At 43.0% G+C, this 19,315-nt stretch overlaps 1 protein-coding gene across 1 annotated transcript in view; it reads left to right on the top strand.

Moving 5' to 3' along the window:
* The first annotated feature begins 4,421 nt into the window (after positions 1-4,421).
* The window catches only part of LOC140731668 (tapasin-like), a 36,867-nt gene continuing 21,973 nt past the window's right edge, over positions 4,422-19,315 (top strand). The window contains exons 1-2 of the mRNA XM_073053316.1: positions 4,422-4,588; positions 18,843-19,022. Coding sequence (XP_072909417.1) covers positions 4,555-4,588; positions 18,843-19,022 — 214 coding nt within the window. The 5' untranslated portion in view covers positions 4,422-4,554. The remainder of the gene's footprint in view (positions 4,589-18,842; positions 19,023-19,315) is intronic.

The raw sequence follows: 19,315 nt of genomic DNA, 5'->3' as shown, positions 1-19,315 counted from the left end.
GCACAGCTGAACAAAACAACATTCCTTTGGGAGGAACCCAGGTTCAAACCACAGTACATATGTAATATGAAGTAATATTAACACTATTATCAGAAAATTAAAAAATCCTGTAGATGTACAAGTTGACATACTGCATATGTGACATATGGTTAAATGCTACTGCTGCTGTCATAAATAATGTAGTAGCAAGGTGTCTACTTTTCATTCCTTAGTTATTTTTACCTTTAACCTTCTGGTTCTTGAAGCTACTGGCGTAATCATAACCACTACAGTCTAGCAACACTATGACCACATTGATCATTTTGCATTAAAAATTAACTTCTAATTGTGTTATTTCTTGTAAAAAGTGTGTACTTTATGTTGAGTCATTAAGTCATACAGCACTTAATATGCCATTCAGCCCAACTACTCTATGCCAACCAAGATGCCTCTTCCATGCTAGCCCATTTACCAGTGTTTGGTCCATAACCTTCTAAACATTTCCAATCATGTACTTATCCAATGCTCTTATTTCCAATTGCCCACATATAATCATCTGGGGTTGGTAGATAGCACATTCGCCTTTCTCCAGGCAGTTGAATGAATCCATCAAGTTAGTGAGCATTCTGGCACAAAATGCCTTTATTAAAAAATGTTTTCCATTTCCTCATTCAATCTTGTAATCATCGTTCACTTCTGGCATTTTATTCAGAGGTTAGTGTTCAATAAAAAAGCCTTCATATTTCCACAGTATTGGTAAGCTTCTGGTACTGATGATTGGCAAGATGATTGAGAAAGATTGATCCATGGATTGTTGTACAATTTCTAGAAGATGGTTGATGCTCAGCAAAAATTCCAAGTAGGTAATAACCAAATTGGTTACAGTAGAAATAGTCTGTGGAGGTGTGAATAGGAGTAAAGTAGAATGGGGCATTTGTAATGATGAAAGAGGCAATGATGCAAAGACTGAATATTGCAGCTGTACCAGGAGATAAAACACTTCAGAAAGTCATATAGTGGCAGAAACAGCCCCATCAGCCCACTGTGTCTATGCCTGTCATCATATACCAATGTGTATTAATCCCTTTTTGCATCCCTCTCCCTTTGGCCTTTATGCCATGGTATTTGAAGGGGTAATCCACATTCTTTATAAATCTTGGAGAGTACTTGTTTACCATTGTCCCCTCGAGCGGTGCATTCCAGATTTCAACCACCCTCTAGATGAAAAAAAATTCAAGTCTCCTCTGAATCTTTTTCCCTGTACCTTAAACTTGTATCTCTGCTGGATGTAGGTATCTCTGCTTAAGGGGAAAAGTTTCTAATTACCCTCACACAGCTGGATGCATCTATGTAAAACTACAGGTGCTCAGCAGATTGAAGGAGAAAAAGGCTTTTACAGTATCTTAAACAGGAAAAGGTATTAAATATGAAACATAAGAATTTGCATACTGATATTACAACGAATAATTACGGAGCCTTTGACCTGTTGAAAGGTAAGCTGCAGTTGATGTTAAGCATTATAACAATGTTTATAAGCTTGAAGTTTGTATGGTGCCCAGAGCTATTTTTTGACAAAATAGAATTTATTGTGCCCCATGTACTTAGTGCACTGAAAATGCTTTCTACAGTTTTAAACCTTAAGCAACAGTTGCTGACATTGTAATATTTTGTATTAATTTCTCTAATCATGATCCATTATCATAAATAATAAAAACTTGAGTTTGTTCTGTATAAAACGGTATTTTATTTTCTCTTTCTAAAAAGTGCTGACAAATCTTTGTGTAAAGTTTCTGTTGATGGCCAAGGTGTGTTTTTTCTCCCCTTTTGTAATTTGTAATAATTTCTCTGAGCCAGCTGCAAATTTCAGCAGTTTTACCAGTGTTAACATGGAAGATGTATTTGTTTGCTGGTTGCAGGATTTCCTCAAGGTATCAAGTTACATTAATGGCAGGCAAAAATGTGTCCACAGTTTTTTGTAACACATGGGAGGCATCTTAGATCCACAGTTACTGCAAATATGCATGCTGGCAGACAGAAGAACTTTGTAATTGTAGTGATGTGCAGATATTCCACAGCACAGGAACAGGCCCTTCGGCCCATAATGTTGTGCTGAACCAACTAAAAAGTAAATCCAAAACCCACAATAAACAAATCCCTCCTACCTACACAATGCCATATCCCTCCATGTTCCTCATATTTATGTGTATATCTAAATGTCTCTTAAAAGCCTCTATCTGCCTCTACCACCATACCAGGCTGTGCATTCTGGGCATCATCTCCAAATAAAAAAACTTAATCCTCACATCTCCTTTGAATCTACCCCTCCTCACCTTCAGTGCATGCCCTCTGCTATTAAACAGTTCTACCCTAGGGAAAAAAGATACTCCCTGTCTACTCTGCCCATGCTGCTCATAATCTTATCAGATTTCCCCTCAGTCTCTGCTGCTCCAAAGTAAACAACCCAAGTTTGTTCAGCCCCTCATGTTAGCACATGCCCTCTAAACCAGGCAGCATCCTGGTGAGCCTATTCTGCACCCTCTCCAAAGCCTCAACATGCTTCCTAGAGTGGGGCCACCAGAACTGTATGCAATACTCATCTTAAGGTTCACCACAGTGTAGAAAACTGTACATAAGTTCTGGACTAGGTGATTCTAGGTTTTAAAATATAATGACAGCAGACTAGAAGCACAGGTCAGATACAGTACAAATATTGACAACTGTGTATAAAGTACTGTATATAATCCATTGACACTTTGTGTTTAATACCCATACAGTATGAAAATAGATTATTTAGCCCACTGAGTCTGTGAAGGTCATCAGACACCAAGATTACAAGAGGATAACGCAATTTAGTAGTATGATTTTCTGTTTTGTGTTCAAAGTGGACAATTTCACATAAGTTCACATTATGTTGCATCTACTGTGTACTTGCCCTCATTCAACTTGGTCTATCTCACTTTTTCATCCTCCCTGCTTATAATCCCACCTAGTTTTTTCATCATGGGTGAACTTGGATAAAGAGCTAAAGATTAAAGATTAGTTTTTTTGGTCTCGTGTGCATCTAAACATAGTGAAATGTGTCTTAAGCACAACATGCCCACAACTCACTAACCTTAACCTGTTAGTCTTTGGGATGTGGGAGGATCCCAGAGGAAACCCATACGGTCACAGAGAAAACACTAGTGCTTTAATAACATGGAAAATGACATTTAGCTCCCCATAGCCAGACCACCACAGCCTGCTTAACCTGACAATACTCTATTCCTATTCTTGGCTTTCTTGGTCTTTAATCTATGCCAATATGTTAGAACATAGAAAATCTACAGCACATTACAGGCCCTTCGGCCCACAATGTTGTGCCAACCATGTAACTTACTCTAGAAGCTGCCTAGAAATTCACATAGCCCTCTATTTTTCTAAGCTCCATGTACCTATCTAAGAGTCTCTTAAAAGACCCTATTGTATCCACCTCTACCACCTTTGCTGGCAGTGCATTCCGCGCACCCACCATTCTCTGTGTGAAAAACTTACCTCTGACATCCCCCTTGTACCTACTTCCAAGCACTTTAACACTATGCCCCCTCCTGTTAGCCATTTCACTCCTGGAAAAAAATGAAATCAATGGCTCTCATCATCTTATATACCTTTATTAGGTCACCTCTCATCCTCCGTCGCTGCAAGGAGAAAAGGCCCCAGCCTTGTGTGCTGTAATTTTGACCACCTTCCTGTGTTGGAGCTTTAAAGCCTGAATATCACACGGGCTAAATTGCCTTTGATTGTTCTGTGGTGTATTGACCATATCTTGCCTTCTGACCTACTTCTCCATCAAATCTCCCCTTCCATTTCCTGCAACCCATTCCCCCACCCGTCTTTGCCCCAATCTCTCGGCCCTCTGGATTCCACCTCGCCATCTTGTGTGTCCTCCTACTTTCTTTTGCCTTCCCCTTTCCACTCTGTTCATGCTCGGAGCCCATCGTCTTGCAGTCCCTACGACAATGTTGGCCACAACAACTGTTGACTTTTGAGGGGACTGTTGAGGGGAGACCAAGCTCCCCTCTCTCCATCTCCTTCACCAACCCACCTTCCCTCCACCTCCCCTTGCATTGTCACTGTGCTAGCTCCCCACTCACCACCTGTCACTCATCCTCTGACAGAGCTCTCAGGGACCAGAGTACATCACAGAATCACTTCCGTTTTATAATCCTGCTCGAGCTTTCAGGTCCCTTTCCGCCGGCCTCTTAAATTTAAACATTCTTCCTCAAAAGATAATTGGCGGGTCAGCTTTGTTGACCTACCTTCCCAAACAGTGCAGCCCAATACCTAAAACTATAAGGGACACAGACTCACCCGACACTTTTAAACGCCAACTCAAAACCTTTTTATTTAACCTTGCTTTTACCTAATATATTTTTTGACTTCCGTCCTTGCGTTCTATCAGATTGTAAAGCACGTTGAATTACAACCTCTCTATGAAAAGTGCTCTGTAAATCGTGAAAGCCTTGCGCGTTGAATTCGGGAAACCGAAAGTGAAATTGAACCCTCAGTGAACAGCAATTTACACGATAGGAGTTCGTGATGTTCTTTTTGAGCCTCTACATTCTGGCTGCTGGTAAGCCCACCGCACGTCTTTCGGCTAAGCGGGCCTCACCGGCCGAGGCATTTATTTTACGTGAGCGTTCGCGTTCCCTCTCCGGCAGCCCCTGAGGTCAAACGCGAGCGCTAGAAACAAAATGCCGAGTTTAGGCGGTATAATTAATTGCAAACTCAGGCCGCAAGCGACAGTCTCCCAAGAGACCTACTCCATAAACCAGGCAGGAACTGGTTCCTTAGGGCCGCTGCAGACAGATCAGATATCTATTATGCTTTTCTCTGTAAAATGTTCTTTTAGAAAAAATACCAGGTTTGTTCATGACTGTTGGACGTGCTTTTGAAGATTTCCCTTGGCGTTTAGTTCAGCACATAGTAGTTTCGAGTTTGATAAAATCAACCAGCACGAAAGGTCACGGAGAATGTTTTGGAAGAGGTCAAGTGTATGGGTGCATGTGCATAGTTCCCTGAAATTGGCTGTACAGGTAGACAAGGTGGGGAAGAATGCGTTGGACGTGCTTTTTGGGCCATTGGTTGGAGGGATCACATTTTCTGTCATGTTCAGTTCTAGTAGCTCAGCTGTAGGGACAATGTTATTCAACTGGAAAAGGTGTAGAAAAGATTCACGAGGATGTAACTGGGACTGGAGGGCTTGAGTTAAAAGGAAAGGCTGGACGTTTTTTTCTGGAGCATAGAAGGCTGAAGGATGACCTTATAGAGCAGATGTTCTCAACCTGGAGTCCACAGATCCCTCGGTTAATGGTAGGGTTCCATGGCATTAAAATGGTTGAGAACCCCTGTTATAGAGTGGGGGGGGGCGTGGAAGGTTGATGGTCACAGTCCGTTTCTGAGGGTGGTGGAAGTTTAAAACTATAGAATATAGATTTAATGTGAGAAGCAAAAGATTTAAAAGGTGACTAAAAGACAGTTCTATCACACGGTGGGAGATGTATGGTAAAAGCCGCCGGAAAAAAAAACTCTAGAAGCAGGTGAAATTACAATGGTTAAAAGACATTGGGACAGGTACATGGATAGAGAAGGTTTAGGGGGATATGGGATAAATGCAGGTAAGTGTTGCTAGGTCAGGTAGATGTCTTGATCAGCATGGATGCGTTGGGCTGAAGGGCTTTTTTTTCACGCTGTATGATTTTATAACCAGAACAGCACACAGAAAATGCTGGAGGAACTCAGTAGGTCAGGCAGCATCCATGGAATTGAATGAACAGTCAATGTTTTGGGCCAAGGCCCTTCATCAAGACTGGAAAGACGTCAGAATAATAAGCTTGAGGGAGGAGAAGGAGGATAGCTGGAAGGTGATAGGAACGATAAAGAGCTGGAGAGGAAGGAATCTGATAGGAGAGGAGAGTGGACCATTAGGAGAAGGGGAAGGAGGAAGAGCACCAGGAGGAGGTGATAGGCAGGCAAGAAGAGGTAAAGGGCCAGAGTGTGGAATGGAAGAGGAGGAATGGGGAGGGATTTTTTTTATATATCGGAAGGAGAGACCAATGTTCATGCCATCAGGTTGGAGGCTACCTGGATGGAATATAAGATGGCGCTCCTCCATCCTGAAGATGGCCTCATCTTTTGCACAAGAGCAGGCCAGGGACCAACATGCCCGAATGGGAATTGGAAATTAAATGTCCACTGAGAAGTTCTGCTTTTGGCGGACGGAGCTGAGGTGCTCAGTAAAACGGTCCCCCAATTTACGGTGGGTCCCTCCAATGTAGAGGAGGCTGCATCGGGGGCATCAGATAAAATAGGCGACCCCAGCAGATTAGCAGGTGAAGTGTTGCCTCACCATTCAGCAAATGTTTAGGGCTCTGAATGGAGGTAAGGGAGGAGGTGAGTGGACAGGTGGAGTGCTTTGGCCACTTGCAGGAGCAAATACTTGGAGGGAGGTTAGTGAGGAGGGACGAATGGACAAGGAAACCACGAAGGGAGTGGAGAGTGGTGGTGGTGAGATAAAGATGTGTTTGGTGGTACGATCCCTTTGGAGATGCAGAAGTTACAGAGAGTGATGTGTTGGATGCAGAGGCTCATGGGGTAGTAAATACTCATGGGGTAGTAACTATTGCTGTTAAGATGACAAAAAGATGGGGTGAGTGCGAATGTCCGGGAAATGGAGGAGATGCGAGTGAGGGCAACATCAATGATGGAGGAAGAAAAACTTCTTTCTTTGAAGAAGGAAGACCCCTCATGTCATCCTAGAAAGGAAAGCCTTCATTCTGGGAACAGATGCAGCGGAGGAGGAGGAACTGAGAGAACGGAATACCATTTTAACAGGAGACAGTGTGGGAAGAGGTATAGCTGTGAGAATCGGTAGTTTTATAAAAGATGTTCACAAAGTTTCTCTTTATGCTGATGACTTATTACTTTTTCTTTCAAATCCATCTACATCCTTACCTCCAATGTTTTCACTTCATGATCAGTTTAGCCAGTTTTCTGGCTATAAACTTAATTTACATAAGAGTGAACTTTTCCCAATTAATAAAGAAGCACAAGAATTAACATTTTGTGATCTCCCTTTTAAAGTAGTTCATAATCAATTTACTTATCTTGGCATTACAGTCACAAGGAAGTTTAAAGATCTTCTTTGTGAAAATTTTGCCAATCTTCCATATACTATAAAACAGAGTCTGTTACAATGGTCACCTTTATCTATGTCTTTGGTAGGTCGTATTAATGTTGTTAAAATGTATGTTCTCCCTAACTTTTTATATTTATTTCAATCAATCCCAATTTTTATTCCTAAATCTTTTTCTGATTCCTTAGACTCTATTATTTTGTCATATCTGTGGAAGAATAAGCGTTCTAGAATTAATAAAGTTTATCTCCAAAAATCTAAAAAAGAGGGTGGCATGGTTTTACCTAACTTTCGTTTATATTATTGGGCAGCCAATATACGCTGTGCTACCTTTTGGTCTTTTTTCCATGACCAACCTGAGTGCCCTAATTGGGTGGCAATGGAGTTGAGTTCCACTAAAGGTCTATCTATTTCTGCACTTCTTGGCTCTGTACTCCCTAGTAGTTTGTCCAGATTAATTGTTAATCCTCTTGTTAGACACACTTTGCGTATATGGGCTCAGTTTAGGAAATTTTATGGTTTCTATGATTTTTCCTTTTCTAGCCCTATCTTACATAATCACCTGTTTTTACCTACTACGTATGATTCAGCATTCCATGATTGGTATAGGAAGGGCATAAGACATTTTGAAGATCTTTTTATTGATAATCGCTTCGCATCTTTTCAACAGCTCTCTGCTAAGTTCAATCTGCCTAATGCCCATTTTTTTAGATATCTCCAAATTAGACACTTTATTAATCCTTTAATTCCTAACTTCCCTGAAATGCCTGAGAAAAATGTTATGGATTTATTTCTTTCTATTAATCCACTGGGTAAAGGCTTAATATCATTTATTCGTGATAAATTAGCATTCTTACGACGTGCCCCTGCGGATAGAATTAGAATGGCTTGGGAACATGATTTAACTGTCTCCTTATCTGATGAGACTTGGGACTCGATTCTCAAATCGGTTAATTCAACCTCGCTTTGTGCTCGCCATTGCCTTTTACAGTTTAAGATTGTTCATAGAGCCCATATGTCTAAATCTAAACTATCTCGATTTTACCCTAATATTAGTCCTCTTTGTGATAAATGCAAAAGGGGCGAGGCCTCTCTTATTCATATGTACTGGTTCTGTCCTAGCCTGGAGAAATTTTGGAAAGATGTCTTCATAACTTTATCTAATATTCTGAATCACCACCTAGAACCTAACCCTTTAATTGCTCTGTTTGGTTTTTTGGGTGAGACAGACTTACGTTTGAGTTCGTCTAAGTGTCGAATATTATCTTTTGCTTCTCTCCTGGCTAGACGTTTAATCCTCCTTAGATGGAGGGATGTTGCCCCGCTTACGCATGCTCAATGGCTTAATGATATTATGTCCTGCTTAGACATTGAAAAAATCCATTATTCAGTTCTTAATTCGGATATAAAGTTCCATAAGGTCTGGGGACCTTTTATTGAGTACTTTCATAACCGTCCTCTTAACTAAGGTTTTTTTTTCGGTCCCTTGCTTTCAGCTTTTTTTTTTGGTAGTAGGCATTATTATCTTCTGTTTTTAAGAGTATTTACAGTTTTGGGGATTTGAATGTCCTGATTTATAGTCTCTATATTGTGTTGTGGTTGGTCTGGAGTTCTTTTTTGTTGCGGGGCTTGGGGAGGATACTAATTTTACATGTCTTCAATTTGGGCGCTTTCTCAATTATCTTTTTTTGTATTATATTATTATTGTATGTTTATTTTTGCACTGTATTAATGTTCCTCATTTTGATTTGGGTTTTTTAAAAAATCTGTAACGATGTAGAAAATGCATAAAAAAAACTAATAAAAAAAAAGATGTTGGTCAATAGTTTGTACCCAGAGACGGAGACAGAGATCATGAAAGGGAAGGGAGGTGACAGAAAAGGACCAAGTAAACCTTAGGCAGGGTGGAAGCTGGAAGGAAAGTTGATGAAATTGACAAGCTCAGCATGGGTGCAAGAAGCAGCACCAATGCAGAAATCAATGTAAGGGAGGAAGTGTTGTAAAGCATTACATGGACTGTTCCGTGTAGCCATCGAAAAGGCAGGTTTAGTTGAGGCCCGTGGGTATCCATGACCAGTCTGGAGAACGTGGAAAGAGAAGTTGTTCCAGTTCTGCCTGACGGAAGGGGGTGGTGGTGGAGGGGACTGGTTGGTTCTTTTACTGAGAAAAAAAGTGGAGAGCATTAAGTTCTTGATGGAGGATAGAAGTATATAGGGACTGGACATACATGGTGAAAATGAGATGATCCGGGCCAGAGAAGTGAAAGATAGTGAAGAGATCAAGAGTAGGAGGAGTGTCATGGATGGAGGAGGGAAGGGACTGAACCGAGGAGGATGGACACGATTTCAGTGGGGCAGGAGCAGGCAGAGACAATGGGCCTAACCCATCATTCAGGTTTGTGGATCTTGAGTAGGAGGTTGAAGCAAGCAGTCCAGGGTATGGGAACATTGAGTTTGGAGGCAGTGGATGGTGCCAGGGTTAATGAGATCAGTGATGGTATTGGAGATGGTCCAGAGTGAGGTCCTCTTCAAGGAGTAGATAAGAGGGTCTGAGAGATGCTACCTGGCTTCCATAGGGTAAAGGTCAGTCTGCCACCCAGCAACAGCACCCTCTTTGCCTGCGGGTTTGATAGCAAAAGTTGCACTTGAGTTTTGTCTTTTGCACTGTCATTGATACTGTGTTTTTGGTAGGAAGTAAAGCCATTGAAATCCCAGGTGTCCCGTTCAAGAGTGATAGAGGATTTTCCTCGATGTCCAGGCCAACCTTTAACTCTGAGGATTCATTAAGAGTTTTCATTTGAGAAATCTGGGGGGTGACCTGCTGGAGGTCTTTAAATCATGAACATAAGGAATTTGAGTCTGCTCCATCATTCATTAAGATCACTGTTGTTCTTCTACCTCAGTCGCTATTTTCTTGTCCTGTTTCTGTCTTAATTGATTCCCCAAGTATTCAGAGGTCTATCAACCTCTTTGTATAAGCTCAACAATCAAATCTTTGCACCCCTCCAGGGCAGAGAATACCAAAGAGCTGCAACCTTCTGAGCAATTTCTCCTCACTTTAGTCCTACATAACTGACCCCTTATTCTGACTCTTGATTCTCAACTCCTCAGCCAGGACAATCATCCTCCCTGCATCCTACCTGTCAAGTCCTGTAAGTTTCAGTGAAGCACTTTTATAGGATGGTCACGGAGAATATTTCCATTAGTGGAGGAGAGCAGAACCATCAATATAAGATGGTTACCAAACAATCCATCAGGGGATTCGGAAGAAATAGCCTTATCCAAGGGCTGGAACTTGCTCCCATAAGGAGTGGTTGTAGTGAATGTCACAGATGAATTTAAGAGGAAGCTGGACAAATAAATAAGAAAGAAGGGATTAGAGGGATATGATGATAGAATTGAATGTGGAATGATGGGACAAGGCTTGAGTGGAGAAATGGAGTGTTTGGGCCAATTGTCCTGCCTCCAGACATAAGAGCAGAATTAGGCCATTTGGCCCATTATGGCTGATTTATTATCACTCTCAACCCCATGCTCCTGCCTTTTCTCTGTAACCTTTGACACCCTGACTAAGCAAGAACCTATCAACCTCTGCTTTAAATATACTCAATGACTTGGCTTCCACAGCCATCTGTGGCAATGAATTCCACAGATTCACCACCCCATGGAAATTCCTCCTCATTTCTGTTCTAAATGGACATCCCTCTGTTTTGAATCTGTACCCTCTGGTCCTAGACTCCCCCACTAGAGCAAACATCCTCTCCACGTCCAATCTATCCAGAACTTTCAAATTCAATAGACGAGAGGCTAAACCGGATCTAGTTCTGGGTAATGAACCTGGTCAGGTGACAGACCTCTTGGTGGGGGAGCATTTTGGTGAGAGTGACCACAACTCCCTTAGCTTCAGCATAGCTATGGAAAGGGATAAAATCAGATGAAATGGTAAAGTGCTTAACTGGGGAAAGGCTAGCTTTGAAGGGATGAGGCAGGAACTACGAGAGTAAATTGGAAACAGATGTTCAAAGAGGCAAGCACAGAAGTAATGCGGGAGAATTTTAGGGACCACTTGAGCTGGGTTCAGGATAGGTTTGTCCCACTGAGGCAAGGAAAAAATGGTAGGAAAAGGGAACCGTGGCTGACGAAATACGTGAGGCAACTTGTCAAGAGGAAAAAGGAAGCATATGTTAGATATAAGAAGCAGGAAGTAGGAGGGGCTCATGAGAAATATAGGGTAGCCAGGAAGGAGCTAAAGAAAGGACTTAGGAGAGCTCGAAGGGGGCATGAGAAGGCCTTGGCATGTAGGATTAAGGAGAATCCCAAGGCGTTCTATGTGTATGTGAAGAACAGGAGGATGATGAGAACAAATGATGAAAATGTTTGGAATGGCTTGTTAAGCCTCATATCACAGCCAGCCTCCCCACATCGCTGGATCCTCTACAGTTTGCTTATCGTTCCAACTGCTGTACGGAGGATGCAATATCCGCCACACTGCACACAATTCTCTCTCAGTTGGACAATAAAGACACTTATGCCAGAATCCTGTACGTTCATTTCAGTTCTGCGTTCAATACCATCATCCCGTAGAGACTAGTGGAGAAACTGTCGCTGCTTGGCCTTAACACTGCCATGTGTCACTGGATTCTGGATTTCTTGACAGAGAGACCACAGTCTGTCCGTGTTGGCAGGAACATCTCTGACTCCATCACACTGAGCACTGGATCGCCACAAGGCTGTGTGCTCAGCCCACTGCTGTTTACACTGCTAACACATGACTGTGCAGCCAGATTCAAGGAGAACCTAATCATTAAATTTGCTGATGATACCACAGTGGTGGGGCTCATCAGCAAAGATGATGAAAAAATATACAGGGAGGAGGTCAAACACCTAGAGAGCTGGTGTAGTGACAACAACTTGATACTTAATGTCACCAAAACCAAGGAGACGTTCGTCGATTTCAGACGGTCTCAGCCTGAGCGCACACCCTCAGCATCAGCGGCTCCATAGTGGAGAGAGTGGAAAACATCAGGTTCCTTGGGGTGCAGATTTCGGACAATCTCACCTGGTCCAGGAACGCCACTGGGATTGTGAAACGGGCCCAGCAGAGATTGCACTTTCTGAGGAAACTTAAACAAGCATCACTCCCCACTAACATCTTAACTACATTCTGCAGATGCGTGGTTGAGAGTGTGCTGACCTTTTGCATCACAACCTGGTAATCCAGCTGCAGTGCTGCTGACAAAAAAGCCTTGCAGAGGGTGGTTAGGGGAGCAGAGAAGGTTATTGGGGTCTCTCTACCTTCTGTCCAAGACCTCTTTCAGAATCGATGTCTCCAGAAGACACGGTACATCATTAAAGACCCCTCACACCCTCTCCATAAACTGTTTGTTCTTCTGCCATCAGGCAAACGTTACAGGAGCATCAAAACAAAAACCACAAGGCTACTAAACAGCTTCCTCCCACAGGCAGTCAGACTGCTAAATAGCTGCTCTACCTGACTCTGCTTTGGACACTTTTAACTTGCACTGGACACTTATAACTTGATTTTAACTGACATGTGGCTGTTGTGTTTTACTATTTATTGTTGTGTTTACTATTTATTGTTGCGTTTGTTATGTTATGATTGCACTTGCCCCGGGAAACGCTGTCTCATTCTGCCCTGCAGAGCTGATGTATAGTTGGAATGACAATAAAGTTTTTGAATCGTGAATCTTGAATCTTGAAAGCTGGGACCACTAAAGGCTGAAGAGGGCAACATGTGCCTGGAGGCGGAAGAGGTTGGGGAGGTCCTAAATGAATACTTTGCTTCAGTATTCACAAGTGAAAGGATCTTGATCAGGTTGAGGTCGAAATAGAGCAGGACTGTGTGCTGGACAGTGTGGAGATTAAGGAAGAAGAAGTGCTGGATCTTCTTAAAAATATCAAGATTGACAAATCCCCAGGGCTGGATATGATACACCCCAGGTTGTTGTGGGAATTGAGAGAAGAGATCGCAGGAGCATTAGCTATGATCTTTGAATCCTCTTTGGCTACAGGGGAAGTGCCGGAGGATTGGAGAATGGCAAATGTAGTTCCCTTGTTTAAAAAGGGTAATAGGGAGAAACCTGGGAACAATAGACCAGTGAGTCTTGCGTTGGTGGTCTGCAAACTACTGGAAAGCATTCTTAAGGATAGGATCTACGAGCATTTGGAGAAGTACAGTCTACTCATGGATAGTCAACATGGCTTTGTGAAGGGAAGGTCGTGCCTCATGAGCCTGATTGAGTTTTTTGAAGAGGTAACAAAAGAAATTGATGAGGGTAGGGCAGTGGATGTGGTCTACATGGACTTTAGCCAGGCACTTGACAAGATCCCTCACTAGAGACTCATCCAGAAAGTCATGAGGCATGGGATAAGTGAAAACTTGGCTGTTTGGATAAAAAATTGGCTTAAAGGAAGAAAGCAGAGGGTAGTTGTGGAAGGAAAGTATTCTGCCTGGAGGTCGGTGACTAGTGGAGTGCCGCAGGGATCTGTCCTGGGACCCCTGCTATTTGTGATTTTTATAAATGACCTGGATGTAGAGGCGGAAGGATTGGTGAGTAAGTTTGCAGATGACACGAAGATTGGAGGAGTTGTGGATGGAGCTGCAGGTTGTCGAAGGTTACAAGAGGATATGGACAGGCTGCAGAGTTGGGCAGAAAAATGGCAGATGGAGTTCAATCCGGGTAAGTGTGAGGTGATGCATTTTGGAAGGACAAACCAGAAGACTGAGTACAGGATTAATGGTCATTTACTTAAAGAGTGTGGATGAACAAAGGGACTTTGGGGTTCAAATCCATACATCCCTCAAGGTCGCTGCGCAGGTTGATAGGGTAGTTCAGAAGGCCTATGAGATGCTAGGCTTCATTAGCAGGGGGATCGAGTTCAAGAGTAGAGAGGTCATGTTGCAACTCTACAAATCTCTGGTGAGACCGCACTTAGAGTATTGCGTTCAATTCTGGTCACCTCATTATAGGAAGGATGTGGAAGCTATGGAGAGGGTGCAGAGGAGATTTACCAGGATGTTGCCTGGTTTGGAGAACAAGTCATATGAAGCAAGGTTAGCAGAGCTGGGACATTTCTCTTTGGAGCGTAGAAGAATGAGAGGGGACTTGATAGAGGTCTACAAGATTGAGAGGCATAGATAGGGTGGATAGTCAGTGCCTGTTTCCCAGGGCACCAATAGCAAACACCAGAGGGCATATGTACAAAATTAAGGGAGGGAAGTTTAGGGGAGACATCAGGGGTAAGTTTTTTACACAGAGGGTTGTGAGTGCCTGGAATGACTTGCCAGGGATGGTGGTGGAGGCTAAAACATTAGGGGTATTTAAGATACTCTTGGACAGACAAATGGATGAAAGAAAAGTAGAGGGTTATGGGGTAGTGTGGGTTTAGTGCATTTTTTTTAAAGGATTATATGGGTCGGCACAACATGGAGGGCTGAAGAGCCTGTACTGTGCTGTAATGTTCTATGGTTCCGCAGGGGTTTTCATGTTATATATCAATGATTTGATGGCTTTGTGGCCAAGTTTGTGGACAATACAAAGATAAAGGGGTAGGTCGTGTTGAGGTAGCAGGAGGCTGCAGAAGGAGTTAGACAGGTTGGGAGATTGGACAAAGAAGTGACAGATGGATACATAGTGGAGGGAAGTGTGCAGCAATGCACTTTGGTAGAAGGAATAAAGGCACAGACTATTTTCTAAACGAGGAGAAAATTCATAAAATAGAGCCGCAAAGCAATTTGAGAATCCTCAAGCAGGATTCCCTAAAGGTTAATTTGTAAATTAAGTTGGTGGTAAGGAAGCAAATGCAATGTTAGCATTCATTTCAAGAAGGGTAGAATATAATACGTACTGTGTCAGGAATCCTTGAACACACCTGACAAATTCAGCCCCATCTATCCCCCTTGCACTCAGGAGGTGCCAGTCAATATGAGGGAAGTTGAAATCACCCATAACTACTACCCTGTATTTCCTGCACCATTCTAAAATCTGCCTACTTATCTGCTCCTCGGTGTCCTGAGGGCTATTTGGGGGCCTATAGACTACTTCCAGCACGGTGATTGATCCCTTCCTATTTCTGACTTCCACCCAGACTGACTCCGTGGACCCTCCCTCTGCAGCGTCCTCCCTTTCTATAGCCGTGACCAGCAATGCCACTCCCCCCCCCCCCCTTTTTCTACCTCCCATCCTATTCCTTTTAAAACATCATCCAATCCTGCCCTTCCTCCAACCAAGTTTCACTAACGGCCACAACATCGTAGTTCCACGTACTGTTCCATGCTCTTAAGTTCATCCTCCTTGTTCCTAATACTCCTAGCATTGAAATAGACACATTTCAACCCTTTAACTGGCTACAATTATGTTCTGTCCCCTGCCTGTCCTTCCTCATCAACTCAGAACTCTTAGCATCATGCCGTTGTCTTTCTACCTTAATCCCTGCACTCACATTCTGATTCCCATCCCCCACCAAACTAGTTTAAACCCTTCCCAACAGCTCTATCAAACCTGCCCACCAGGATATTGATCCCCCTGGGATTCAAGTGCAATCCGTCCTTTTTGTGCAGGTCACACGTGCCCCAAAAGAGGTCCCAATGATCCAGAAATCTGAATCCCTGCCCCCTGCTCCATTCCCTCAGCCACGCATTTATCCTCCACCTCATTCTATTCCTATGTAACCAGGAAGTTAGACGGGGGAGATCCAGTGGATGTAGTGTACCTCGATTTTCAGAAGGCATTTGATAAGGTCCCACATAGGAGATTGGTGGATAAAATCAAAGCTCAGGGCATCGGGGGGAAGACATTGACATGGATAGAAAACGGGTTGGCAGATAGAAAGCAAAGGGTAGCAGTGAATGGGTGTTTCTCGGAATGGCAGGTGGTGACTAGTGGGGTGCCACAGGGCTTGGTATTGAGACCACAGCTGTTTACAATTTACGTCAACGATTTAGATGAAGGCATTGAGAATAACATCAGCAAATTTGCTGATGATACTAAGCTGGGTGGCAGTGTGACATGTGATGAGGATGTTAGGAGAATTCAGGGTGACTTGGATAGGCTGGGTGAGTGGGCAGATACTTGGCAGATGATGTTTAATGTGAATAAGTGTGAGGTTATCCACTTTGGGAGTAAGACAGGAAGGCAGATTATTATCTGAACGGTGTAGAGTTAGGTAAGGGGGAAATACAAAGAGATCTAGGAGTCTTTGTTCATCAGTCACTGAAGGTGAATGAGCAAGTGCAGCAGGCAGTGAAGAAGGCTAATGGAATGTTGGCCTTTATTACAAAGGGAATTGAGAACAAGAGCAAGGAAATCCTCTTGCATTTGTACAGAGCCCTGGTGAGACCACACCTGGAGTATTATGTACAGTTTTGGTCTCCAGGGTTAAGGAAGGACATCCTGGCTGTAGAGGAAGTGCAGCGTAGATTCACGAGGTTAATTCCTGGGATGTCTGGACTGTCTTACGCAGAGAGGTTAGAGAGACTGGGCTTGTACACGCTGGAATTAAGGAGATTGAGAGGAGATCTGATTGAAACATATAAGATTATTAAGGGATTGGACAAGATAGAGGCAGGAAATATGTTCCAGATGCTGGGAGAGTCCAGTACCAGAGGGCATGGTTTGAGAATAAGGGGTAGGTCATTTAGGACAGAGTTAAGGAAAAACTTCTTCTCCCAGAGAGTTGTGGGGGTCTGGAATGCACTGCCTCAGAAGGCAGTAGAGGCCAATTCTCTGGATGCTTTCAAGAAGGAGCTAGATAGGTATCTTATGGATAGGGGAATCAAGGGATATGGGGACAAGGCAGGAACCGGGTATTGATAGTAGATGATCAGCCATAATCTCAAAATGGCAGTGCAGACACGAAGGGCTGAATGGTCTACTTCTGCACGTATTGTCTATTCTCACTGTTGCGTGGCACAGGCAGTAATCTCGAGATTACTACCTTTGAGGTCTTGCATTTCAACTTCCTTCCTAACTCCCTATAGTCTTCTTTCAGGACCTCTTCCCTTTTCCTACCTATGTCATTGGTACCAATATGTACCACAACCTCTGGCTGTTCTCCCTCCCACTGCAGGATATCTTGGACGCGATCAGAAACATCCTGGACCCTGGCACCTGGGAGGCAAACTACCATCCGAGTTTCTTTCCTGCGTCCACATAATCGCCTGTCTGACCCCTTGACTATAGAGTCCCCTATCACTATGGCCTTCCTCTTCCTTTCCCTACCTAGAGGCATGGCTATCACTAGTCACTGGCAGCCAACCTGAAAAGGCCCCCTTTATTCCCACTCTTTTCCTCCTGCCAGTCAGCTGATCTTTTATCCATGCTGGTATCTTTCCTGTAATACTATAGGATCTTATCTTGTTAGGCAGCCTCGTATGTAGTACCTCGTCAAATAAACACCATCTCCTTTGTCTATCCTGCTTGTTATTTCCTCAAAGAATTCCTACAGATTTGTCAGGCAAGATTTCCTTTTAAGGGAACCATGCTGACTTTGGCCTATTTTATCATGTGCCTTCAAGTACCCTGAAACCACGTCCTTTATAATGGACTCCAGATTCTTCTCTACCACTGAAGTCAGGCTAACTGGTCATTTATCTTAGTGCATGCGGCAGGGTTTGTTTAGGGAAAAGGCCGAGATATGCATCCACATCACTCTATCTTGCTTGTGAGACTAAGTAGGTCTATGTGGTGCATAATGTAGATATTTTGGCAATTTCAAATTTAAGTGAATGCTTTCATGATTTTGCAAGAGACAGTGAAGTGGAGAAGATTGTCAAATATAGTTGTGCTTCTATTATTATAGGGACGAGAGAAGTACTTTCTCAAATGATATAAACATCACTGTAGACCCATCTTGGTATAATTTATTTATTATTCATTTATTGGGATGCAATGTGGAACTGGCCCTCCGCGCCACGCTGTCCAGCAGTCCCCTGATTTAACTCTGGCCTATTTCACGGGACAGTTTACATTGACCAATGAACCTACCAGCCGGTGTGTCTTTGGACTGTGGGAGGAAACCGGAGCACCCGGAGGAAACACATGTGGTCACGGGGAGAAGGTTACAAGCTCCTTATAGGCAGCGACAGAAATCAAACCTGGATCGCCTGTACTGTAAAGTGTTGTGCTAACCACTACACTACTATAAGTGAAATTAATGGGTAGGGGTGCAAAGTAAAGATGTCAACACTGCTAATAGAAGTCAGTGTTTCATATGAAAGAGATACACATTTTATCCCATTATGTAGCACACTTCATAAATAAAATTGGACCAATATAGAAGCAAATCATACCAGGTCTACAAGAGAAGAACAATAGGTCACTAAGCACCTCAAGCCTGACCTGCTGACCAGTGTCTTAATTGAATCCTTTGATCATGAAGGTCTACATAGCAGTACAGTACTGAGGGGATAGACCAATACTGGGTATGTTCGTCAACCACTGACTAGGTCTCCAGAGTAGGGTTTGAACTGAGAGCTTCCTAATTAATGTGAGTTTGTTATGGCCAAAATTATTACAGACATTCCAGACGTGAGAGAAAAAATATGGATGTTGAGGCTGAAATACTCACAATCAGTACAAAGATATTCTTTACTTCTTCAGCGAAGTGGTACATTGTTCAACCTTTGTTTAAAGATTTCCCTTTCGTTTCCTACTTTGCTTCTCTTCCCTCAGGAATTGCACTGGCCGAGAATGGACACGTGCTTCCAAACAGAAAGCTGGATTGCATTTTTCGAGAAATGAAGGAAGATGACGGGTTCTCTGTCGTAGGGCAAACAAACGTTTTGAGGAAGGCATTGCTGCTGTTTGGTGATTTCGATACAAATGAGGAAGCAATTCGTTTTAAAGTTAAAGGTAACGTGAAAACACCAAGCATTCTCTGCAATTAATTATCTGTGGCACACATCCTCGGTACCCTGGTGGTTCAAATCATTTAAGAAGTTGTTACTCTGCCACCTAAAACATCAAAATTTGCTTATTATATAAAACAAGCTTGCTAATTTTATTTCACTAGCGGATTTCCAGAGCTATGCATAAACTTTTCTTGGACTTCTGGCTGTGTCTAGGGTCGATTTTAACTGACGTTTCGATTACAGACTCTGCCATCTTCATTGGGGAGTTTGTCATCAAAACGCTGGTTAAAATCA

The sequence above is a fragment of the Hemitrygon akajei genome, chromosome 8, assembly GCF_048418815.1.
Source record: "Hemitrygon akajei chromosome 8, sHemAka1.3, whole genome shotgun sequence".
Classification (NCBI taxonomy): domain Eukaryota; kingdom Metazoa; phylum Chordata; class Chondrichthyes; order Myliobatiformes; family Dasyatidae; genus Hemitrygon; species Hemitrygon akajei.
The sequence above is the reverse complement of the archived record's forward strand: the minus strand, read 5'-3'. Positions and strand labels throughout refer to the sequence as shown.